This window comes from Etheostoma cragini, chromosome 21 (assembly GCF_013103735.1).
Source record: "Etheostoma cragini isolate CJK2018 chromosome 21, CSU_Ecrag_1.0, whole genome shotgun sequence".
Classification (NCBI taxonomy): domain Eukaryota; kingdom Metazoa; phylum Chordata; class Actinopteri; order Perciformes; family Percidae; genus Etheostoma; species Etheostoma cragini.
In genome coordinates, this window is record NC_048427.1 from 4,188,381 (window position 1) to 4,199,641 (window position 11,261).

The 11,261-nt window shown below is 41.1% G+C and overlaps 1 protein-coding gene across 2 annotated transcripts in view; it reads right to left on the bottom strand.

Moving 5' to 3' along the window:
• The window catches only part of pmp22b (peripheral myelin protein 22b), a 10,925-nt gene extending 5,815 nt beyond the window's left edge, over positions 1 to 5,110 (bottom strand). The window contains exons 1-3 of one of the 2 annotated variants that reach the window (XM_034860496.1): positions 4,927 to 5,110; positions 1,669 to 1,759; positions 1,305 to 1,398 (exon numbers count right to left, since the gene is read on the bottom strand). In XM_034860496.1, the coding sequence (XP_034716387.1) occupies positions 1,305 to 1,398; positions 1,669 to 1,746 (172 nt within the window). In that variant the 5' untranslated portion in view covers positions 1,747 to 1,759; positions 4,927 to 5,110. Of the gene's footprint in view, positions 1 to 1,304; positions 1,399 to 1,668; positions 1,760 to 2,441; positions 2,660 to 4,926 lie in introns of those variants that run through there. The other variant, XM_034860495.1, reaches the window with a different exon arrangement.
• Between the last annotated feature and the right edge of the window lie 6,151 nt (positions 5,111 to 11,261).

The following is an 11,261-nucleotide window of genomic DNA, read 5'->3' on the forward strand; positions in this document are numbered from 1 at the left end:
CCACACTGTCTCCAACATTGCTGTTCTTCTCCTCTATATCTACTAGTAATTTGAGGTGTAATAAAGTATCTGATTAAGAGGAAGTGATATTTAACTCAAGCTCAGCATGCGATAACTGTGACATGAGCATTTCTCACCAGGGTGTCAGCAAAACCAAATAGAGCCAATTTTTTTTATAACCAAGGCAACAATGAGGAAAAACTCACATCGTTTCACAGATACGTTAACAAAAATAACTATGATGACCACGATTATGATTCACTTCAGAAGGAACTTGATTGCTCAGCAAAGCTTCAGAAAGCTCTACTGAACGCAGGATTGGCCCCCACGTGAGAAAAGTCTGTTATCTTCCATCTCCCAAAGCCACAGGACAGAGCGGGACACACGCCTTCTTAAATAAACACTGTGCGTCAGTGAGCTAATGAAAGCAAGTCAAACAAACTGACTGCTCCATGAAGCTGTACCTGGCACAGTATGCAGGCGGTGCTGCCCTGACACACACACCGGCTGAGCACGGCTCATTCTAGACAAATGACATCACCCAGATGCAGCCAGCAGCTCCTGCGCCACTGTGACAGCACATTTAGCAGCAAAACATACAGCCAAAAGTGATCTCACATGAAGGTTCTAGTTATTTCTTTTAGGTCAATGGAAATGTTATTAGGTAGGAATCATCCAAACTAGTGGAATCTATAAGCCTGTCGTCATATAATTCAAACATGAGGTGGCTGGCTGACTGTAAATAAATAAATCTAGTGCTGCAGCTGCTGCCTTAAATTGTCCTAATGATCCCTGCGGACTAACACTGGACACTGATCTGACACTGGGCGTGACCCACCATCAGCATGCTATGTTCTGCATGAGGTAGTCCAAGGTCTTCCTGCTTTCAAACACACTATCACAGGCATGCAAACAAGCATGCAAACAAACACATACACACACATACACACACAGTCTCACAGATCTAAAACTTTAAATACTCCATGTAGCCCCACCCTGATCCTCCACCACTCCCAAAACTCCTGTCACTATGGACTCCCAACACGGGACCTGAATATGGACATCACACCACGACTATTTATACAGTGGCAGCCTATCAGCTAGCACTTTAACACAGCACTGCCACATTCTCCGCCCTAGATGGAGCCAGAGTCCCAGAGGAGCTGTGACACACCCACAACATCAACATGGTAAATGTTGGATTTCAGCAAGTCGTTTTGCTTAAAGTAAAACCTGAAAAGTGACTCATCGGATCCGGAGATGTAAAGTAAAAGTAACAGTAAACGTGTAGGCATGAGTCTGACCTCCACTTGTTGCTGGGTTACAGTGGTATCCTCCAGTGGCAGTAGTACAGTTTGTCCAGAGGTCTGAGGTGCCAGTTTCACCTGTTGTCCATACCTGGTGTCAATAACATACAACTTGGTCAGCAATGTGTGAAGAGCCACACAAAATCATCATCAGAAAACAAGTTTCATTTACAAATTCAAATAACTAAACTAAAACTATGAAGTGTATCTCTAATAATGTAGAATTGATTGTGTTATATCCTGTAGATATAAGATGCCAGTTAGCTTTTACCGTGAGTTCTAAACCATTTATATTAAATCCTTAATACTTCATTTGAACAAATAAAAAAAAAAGTAAAAACATGAGGACAGTTTAACTCACGCTGACAATTGTTGACACAAACAGGAGAACAAGACCAGCAACGTGCAGGAGGATGATTCCCAGTAGCAGGAGCAGCATCTTTTCAGGTGTTCTGGACAGTAATGAGAAGAAGAGAGTCTCTATCAGTGTGTGTGTGTGTGTGTGTGTGTGTGTGTGTGTGTGTGTGTGTGTGTGTGTGTGTGTGTGTGTGTGTGTGTGTGTGTGTTTGTCAGGTTGGGACATGGGTGTGTCGCTGCAGCACATTCAACACGGACAGTCTTTTGGGAAACGTTAACTGATGGCAGGATTCCCATTTATTCCCAGCATGTAAAATCATATCTAAGAGAAAGTCATTATTAATCGACAAATTGCATTTACATTTGAGCAGCAAGTTTGACGACAGGATTAAAATCTAAAGTTGGGGACTACGTTTCTTGTTTTTATTATCTTCTAACAGACTCAAATGTGCTTGAAAAGCAAAGTGAGTCAAACGGCTCTTTTAAGATGGCTTTAAATTGTAGACTTGTCATCTTCAACATGGAAACAATTTGAGTAATAAGCGTTGAGCTCTACAGTTGATTTTAAAAGCAACATAATAGCAACTTAAAAGGTTAGCAAAGTACAATTCCGTTTAATGTAAGTCGAATAAAATAATTTCTTAGCGAGCAAATAAGCTATTTTTGTGCGATGACGAGTGGTGGGTATCCCGGCGCGTTTCCTTCTTTAATCCGCAAGGACCTACTCTGAGCGCAGCTGAGTATAGGGAAGTTTAGAAGAGACCAAAGTCCACTTACTTAGAGCGGTACGCTTGTATTTCCACAAAAAAAGAGGTTCAGGCTCGCAAGAAGCAAAAGCAAGTTTTTCCAAAAGAGTCCAACAGCGGTAGTCCCCCGGTTCTAAAAGTCGCTCTCAGACTAGATTGGTGCCAGCGCTAACGTTCTGTTATAAAGTGTCTCATTATGGAAGAACAACGCCCTGCGTGCGTCGCTGCGTCATGGAGTGACCCTCTGATCCACAGTCAGGATTCCCAATATAGATGGCCAATGCGTAATAGCGCGTGGGTTGCCTTAGTTACTAACTTGCTGTATGTGTAGTGACCTGAATGATCGTTGTTTGGCTGTCGTGGTAACTAAAATCAGCTATCTGCTTTCGAGGTTTTTTTTTCAGCTTCTTCTCTTTGACAGTTTCCAGCTTTTATGGCTGTTATTACAAATTACACTGCACTTTGGAAATTCATGTTGTTTCTCAGTTATAGAATATGCATCTTTGCATGTATATTTACCAGAATTATACACAACATTTGTTTTTTCCAATTTTCTTTTATTATATAGAGTAGATATTTGAGTGGAATATTTTACAAAATTGGCAGTGGGTACACATTTATAAGTTAATTATTTAATCAGCCTTTAAGATAATTTGCTGTAGCAAAACACCTTTGTCATGGCTTCCATGTGTTAGATTGCATTTATGTCTGTAAATATTGCAAGAATAAAGGGATTTTGGAGATATTTCCCTGTAAACTCAGCTTTTCGTTGCCTTGGCAATTAAACATTGTTGTACTGTGGTGTAGTTGGGCTGTTTTCCGTCTGGTAGTCATGTAGGCAGCCTCGTGAGTCACAGAATGTGTGAAAGTGTGGATGTGTATGCCCAGCGCACCGCCGCTGAGAGATAGCATCTGGGGCTCTCCTCTGTTTGACATGACTCATTTCCAGTGGGAGTGGGATGGCATTCCACCCTGAAGGACTGCAGACCCTGTTGTTAATGTGTAAATGTACATAAAAGTATGTGCAGAGGTTAGTTTTAAAGTAAGTATGGATAAAGCAATGAATGGAATTCCCGGAAATCTATTCAGGGAGCATAGGCGGCGGTCAAAAGTGTAAATATTTAAAAGTATGAATTTGAACATTCTTATCGCTTCCTCCCTCTAGATCTCCTTCTGCACAGAGTAAATAGATACAAGATTAACCAAAGTCTGTCAGTAATGGACTGATTCTTAAGTCGTGCATGTTACAGGCACCATTTGTAAATACATTCAGATTTCCATGGGTTTCTGATAAAACTAGACATATTAAGTTCATCGCATAATCCTTCACTTCTGCAAAATGTCAACAACTGATTTCACACCCTGCCTGGGAAATGTTGAGCTTCTTCGATGGGCAAATCAAATGAGACGTAGGCCTATGTGTTCTCCCCATCAGGCAGCTGGTAGAGGAGCTTAGAGCTGTCTGAACTTTGATAGCGCCTGTCATTATCCACTCTCTATTCTTCACCACTTGGCTCACACTTCCTATGCTTCCGCATGTGTTTCTCACACTCGCATCAAAACAGAGGCCTTTCTGCTCGGCTCATGTCCACACAAACATGAAAGGGACAGTTACAAGACCAGATCGCAGCCATGAAGTGCTGCTCTGAGTAAGAGCTTTGCTACTGCTCAGCGATGAAAGCATGTGACATTCTTGGTCAGAAGCTGCATTGAAGTATCTCTTTGTCCGATATGATTGTTCTGTTTAAAGTTGTTATTTGTATTTGTGTAACACTGGTTATGTTGCTTACTGAATCATCAGGTCCTAACTGTAATCATATGAATGGTGATCTGGTCAACAGTGACTTGTAGATGAGGATTCTTGTTAAAAGTGTGGCGTAGCTGTGCAAGCGCTCCCCATCCCTTATATGTCAATGTTTGTAAAAGACTGACAATCAGTGGGCTGAGTGGACATGGGAGTGTTAACTTTACTGCGTTTGTAAAGCCGGGGTTGGAGCCAAACTCTCTGGGGAGAGCCACATAACAAACATTCAGGTGGATATACTGAATAATTTTACATCTGGAACGGCGTCTAACATTTCACCTCCGTCATTAAAATGCTACGACTTATCTTCGCGTTAGCGCCGCAGACAGTGAGGGTGCATACCAAAACCATAGATTGGACCTTGGCCAGAGGGCATGAATCTGGAGAGTAGACGTGATTGACTTTCAGTAACTCCATCCACATACCAGTACAGAGACGAGTGTTTAAGCAGATGTGGTAAACATAAGTGATGTTTTTGTTTTTTACCAAATTAATCCTACAATATCTGTAAAACAAAGCAGCATTAGAGATAATGTAGCAAAAAGACAAAATAATTGGCCCTTGTCCTTGACTTGATTAAATTTCATTTGTGCTGATTTCAAAAAAATGTGACAGGCTGCTTTCTTTCACTTGATTGCATTATGTGTAATTTCCCTTGTATTGGCTCAAATCACAATCCATTAGCTGTGATGAATATAAAGCTCATACTCACAGCTGATATTCAGCTCGACTTTGATTCAGTGGATCCAGCTGATTGTCCTTGCAGGTTAGAGGGAAGGCTTATCTGCGTCACTGTTAAATCGGGCCTTTCTGCCTTGTGTGTGTCAGTTTCTGACGGCTGTCGGTCAAAGGTGGGTCAGTCCTTGTGTCCTTTCATCAGCATGTGAAGTGCTGCTGTCTGTCGGGCCACAGTAGTTTATTAGCTCCCCTCCCTCTGCAGCCGGGTCGGAGTCGGACTGCCCCTCTCTTGATACACATCTTCTGGCACCAATCTACCTATCTGTTTACTCAAACTCACACATACAGTACTTGCATGCACATATGTGACAGTTCTAAAGCACAAGACAGAAATCACATGATGCAAGTAACTACATTTATAATACAAAGGACACAAAGAACACAAAAGAGGGCAAGCAAATAGAGGCTACAGACAGGCTGAAAGAGAGATCGGAGGTAAACACAGATACAGTTTGTTTGTGCGTCCAGAAGTTTTGAGCTACTCACAACCTTTGTCTTGTCATCACACTTTAATCAGACGAGACACAGAGTGATGACAACAAAGGAGTAAACTGAGCCCTCCCCCTTTAAATACACTAAATACACAACAGCTTTGGTGTGAGTACAGACTGTGCCTGTGGGTCGAGTTAACAAGATAATTATTAAATGTAGCCAGTGCAAAAGCCAAGGGTTTCTAAAATCATACCAAGGTTTTCATGTCATTGCTATAAAATAAATGTCAACAATTCAGTTACTTAAATGTAATTCCAAGCCGAAAATCTCACTATTTGTGGAGGTGTTCAAGATTGTGTCGTTTAATTGAAGCTCATCAGCAAACTCGAGCATTAAAATGTGTGTCATTCTGACTTTACTGCAATCACACAGTCATGATCACATGACACATCATCATGTGACATTCAATGGTGAAAGATGCAGCTGGAGTAGAAGCATGACAGGAAGGTCGCCAGTCATGAAAATATAAGAAAATGGAAATGTTTGACCAGTTCTATTTTTTTTGCCATGCTGTGATTCTTCCCTTGGCTCCATATGAAGAATCAAAAAAAAAATATTAAATGTGGCTTTAAGCCGGACCACAGTGCATAACTCCGTCATCATCACCCCACTATGATTCAGCAGGAAAGACTGCAGTACTGTAGCTTGACTTCTGTGTTGCTCTATTATCCTCCCACTCCTCTTTCTATGAAGAATGTGAAAAATTGGACTCACAGATCAATGTTATGGATTGTTCCAGAATTCTGCTCAATTACACAAATGACCTACAAGACCACTCTACATTGTACTGTACCGTACATACCAATACTTGTGGCAGACCTCTGAACTTTGGTTAGCAGTTAGGCTTCTCTGGCTTATCTCAACTCCCTGATTGGACACACAGTTATGTGCAGAATGCTGGAGGAAATAATATTGATTAAATAAAAGTTCAGGGAGGCAAAGACGTCTTGTGAGCAGGTTATCAGCAGACTCAACCACTGAATGGGAGGTTGGCAGTTGGGATGGAAAACCACATAGAATATAAAATGTCTTATCGGTCTGTGTCCAGCTTCCTCTTTCTAGATTTTAACAGTTACTAGGCCGATTCTTTAACAGTATACCGCTTAGTTTGTTTTTCTTGTTTCATCCTAGCGTACAGTAATAGACAAACTTCACAGCCCAATAATGGAGCGGCCAAACAGCCTCTAGAGACAACCCAGAGCTTTGGCAAAGATCCAAAAGCAGCAGGAAGAGCTGGTTCCCATGTTTTATGAATGTTTAGTGTTCAGTCCAAACTGAGTTCTCTAGAAGTTTGAGATACAGTAAGGAATGTTTTATCTGATTGAGCAAGAGGGATTTAAACTAGATATTCCAGTAAAAACATGTTTAGGTAATTTGGATTCCACCCATCAATTATGATCCAGACACATTTTTTTCTTGAATAATTTGTTACATACACTATTATCCCCATTCAATTTACATAACATAGTTATTGAGTATTTTGTCATGTAGTGTTGATCATGCAGTTTTAATTGCACATATGTAGTATTGGGTGTATTTCATGTTTTAAGATTCTTGTTGTATTTTGTTTAGGTATGAACTGCTTTGGAGAAGATTACATTTAATTATACGTGGTTACTGAGTCAGGGTATTAGACAGAGAGCTTTAGGGTGTTTTTTACACCTCTAGTTTGTTTGCTTTGGTCCGAATCAGTTGGTGAGTTTGTAAACTTGGAGTGATTTGCCCTTGGTTGGTTTGGTTTGGTTTCACACCCAAAAAAATTCAAGCATACCAAAATGCACCATTACAAACCACAAAAGATCATCCACTCCTGTTATTGGTTGGATGTTTCTGGGTGCGGGAGCAAGAAAGTAAATACAGAAACAAGGTCCTGTGTTCTGGCCTTGGGCATATGTCTTGAATTTACATGGTCAAAGCAGCTCATTTCATTAAAATGATCAGACATTGTTTGAGACGCTACCACGTCTGCTCTGTTCACCGAGGCTTCGCTCTACTCCGCCAACTTTAGCAGCAGCTGGTTTGACCACGGAGATACGAGTGACGGACGCTTGACTGCAGTCCGTTTCTGCTCTGCTGCATCCCAGTCTGCTAAACACACCTGAGGAGACTTTTATAAGAATTTGTAGAGTTGGTGCAGTTCGAGTACGGATCATGTTCTCACTACAAATAAACCGCTCCACAGTTCGATTGAAAGCGTACTAAGACCACCTCTTCAAGGAAGTCTTAGTACGCTTGTTTGGTCTGCTTTTGGTGCGCAACCGAGTGTGATTGCCGTGTTCTCACTTACCCAAACAAACCGCACCAGCGGGGCAAACAAACTCTAGTTCAATTCAACTGAACTAAAGGCTGTCGGTGTGAAAACGCCCTGAATTGAGTACTAGATGCTTTTTACGTCTTGTTGATGTCCTTGAGTGCAGAGAAAGGCGCCTTTTAAAAATAAAATGTACAATTATTTATTGTTACAATGTGGTTGAAATTCACCTCTCTTAACAACCCTGTTTTCAGCAGCACCAGGAAGTAATTTAGTTTTTTGCAAAGAAACCTCAGATTAACCCACTGTACGCTACCTGCTCAACAGTTGGACCATGCGTGTTGGTGGAGACTAAAACAGTGCTAAAATGCAAGCAAAGGTTGCACTTACATTTGTTAGTTGGCCAGAAATATGACTCCTATTGGTTGATGATGTATAATGATGATGATGTTTTGTTATTCTACTTGATGTGAATGCAGTAGGGCTGTAACGATATGCAATATGAAACCAAAATCACGACACCCAGATTCACGAACCTGTGTTGCTAAGTGGGAAGGCACACCCCTTCAAACTCCCAGGATCTTTGGTGTTGGATCGATCGATTATGAAATCTGTCAATATCATTAAATAAGGTCTCTGTTGTATAACTGTGTTGTAAAGTGAGATGTAATCAATGACAAAATTATGCCATGTGACAGAAAAGAAGTTTAACTATATTGAATCGTGGGTCAAAAATTGTGGTGCAAACCGAATTTTGGGTTTAGTGTATTGTTACAGCCCTAGCATGCAGGCTATTTTGTTAAAACATTTCAAAATGGAACAATATGTCAGGGCTGTGTTTTTTTTGGAGATTTTCCATCTAGTGGCCAACATTATAAACAATAAACAATAATATTACTAAGTAACCAACAAATTTGCATTTGTTTGTCAATAAATAAACACTACATTGGCATACTTTGAGTAAAGCAAATAGTGTCCATGACATCCAACCACTTTTCTCCTTCGGTGATGCACACTCGGGCCAAGTATGTAATTACAGCACAGAGTTAGAAACTCTCAGTTGAGGACACCAGTCTCAAGTGATCTGTGATCAGCTCTTTAGTATGGTATGGTGGTATGTAAAAAAACATAAAATAACATGGGGCAAAGGGCATCTATAACAAGAACGGGTGTTAAGAATAAACCGCTAATATGTTTGGACCGCAGTGAGAATTCCAGAGTACATTCCCCATATGCGGGGGTGGTAGAGGAGGTCAAATAGTAAGGACTATTTGTGTTCCATCCAAACAGAGACTTGCCTTAGAGTTAGAAAGCTTGAATGTCTGAGGCATACCTTGTACCCTCAATGAGACAGAAACGGGTTAATTCCACTTAAGTGAACTGACTCTATGGGTACCTCCATTGTGTATTTCTGAGCGGGAGTTGAAAGGGGAAAGCAAAGGGGACAGATAACGGGGGAAGAAAACCCTCAACTCTGTGCTATCTGTCAGTGTGTTTAATCACAAGGTGATGAGAGCAGAGCGTTTTTGATCTAAACTAAACAACTGGGGGCCTTTCTTACTAGGGCTTTGGAATGTGCCTGGGCACAGGAGTGGGACTACACACACACTCACATTAAACACACACTGCATGTAGGAAACCATGCTAGAGACCTCCTGCCATTGACGAGCTGCTGAAGGGTTTTTAGACAAACACAATGCAGTTTGCACAGCAGAGAGAGTTCACTGTGACAACACAGTTGTAAAACATCACACCTAAATCAAGGTGTAAGTAGCACACACGTACACTAAGTGGTTTATTAGGGGTCCAAGCCCAAGGATGTGTGAGCCGCAGTAGCAAGGCTACGTGGTTCACACAGCTGGTCTGTGGAAACCTTTTTTAACCTTTTTATAACTCGTGCTGCAATGGATCTGCACAAAATTTGGCACATACCATCTCCAGACAGACCTGACAAAATGTTAAAGAATTTATTAGAACAAAAATTGCGTAAATTACACACAAATATTTTGTGTAGCTAATTATGAAAGCACCAACTTTGCCGTATCTTGGCCAAAATAAATCCTGTCAAAGCCAAACTTGCCCATTTCTGCTTCTAACTTTTTCGAACCTAGGCCATGCGGTAGATCTGCACAAAAACTGGTGTGTAGTATATCCAAATGGCCACAACAAAATGTTGTATAAAGAATTTTGCTAGTTAAAGTATGCGCAATTGACGACCAAACATTTTCTCTAGTAAGCTAACAAACACTTATCCTATCATATTTCGGCCAAATCAAATGGTATCAACACAAAAGAGAGAGCAGTGTTAAGCATGTTGCCCCAAAGCTCTGCTCCAAATGTGGCCCCGGTTTGCCGATGCCGACTCCCGTTGGGACGACTGGCGCGGTGAGGCTTGGACCGCATCATAACCACTTGCAGTTCTAGTCTCTGTTGTTACTCCCTCTCTCCTGTAAAGGAATCTGTATAATGAAATTACTCTAATCACACAAGAGATGTCTTCATGCTTTTAAATGAAGCCACTGAAAGGATTTAGGTGGAACCACATTTCATGACATTTTTTAGCAAAAGCACAGATGCCAGGTTGCATCTCTTATCTGTGATTGAAATTCAAGTCCAGCTGGCGTCTGTCTCCAACCTCTAGTCCTTTTGTTAATCGACACTCACTCAGACTGAGACATATTTTGGTATGTAATCTTTCCAAACGGAATTAAACAAATTGAATGGAGAGGATTCATCAAAGAATGATAAATCGGAAAATACAACATATTATGTGATGGCATCTCTTTGTTCTGATAGTGGTGATCAATTTAACGACATGACTACTGTACAGACCACATTCATTTCAAACAGTATTGGTGATTTTGAACGTTTCTCAGTGAAGACTACTTCAATACTTAAAGGTTTGGGTCTGAAGTGTGATAGTGTTTATGTGTGTTCACAGATGGTTTAGGCTCTGAAAGGCGTAGGCTGAATAACCAAAATTAAATAAAACACTCCACATCTTTAAATGTGTAGGAACAAGCCGGGGTTAACTAATGATGGCACCAGGGAACGGAGGGGTGGAGACAAATGGTGAAGGAAAGAGGCCAATGAGAAGTGAGTGCTATGGGGCTAAAGTCCTACACTATAAGATGGGTGTGGGGTTTCATACATGTTTGCACAGCTCCTCTTATGGGTGAGGTGATGAGTAATGGGTCATTGAAGAAGGATGGTTAAAATACTAAGGTCCTTCAAAATCCATTTGTCTGTATGCAACAAAGTAATCTGGGGGATCCCTTAGGGTGACTTTCAGGTCAGTCTACACTGACAGATCTGAGTGAACCTTAGAGAAGGATGTGTTTTTCTTTGTCTTGGGGCAGCCGTGTTGCACAAGACAATCCCGGCTATTTGTTTGTAGAATACAGTCATGTGTGCTACCAGGATTACTGTTTGTGCTCCAATGGGCCGTGGCCTGTTGCCAAAAGACTGTAAAGACAGACCCGTGGTTTTGATGAATAGCCACACCATACCATATTACTGCTGTACACAGTAAAGCAAATATTCTATTATAAATGAAGGGTGTAGAA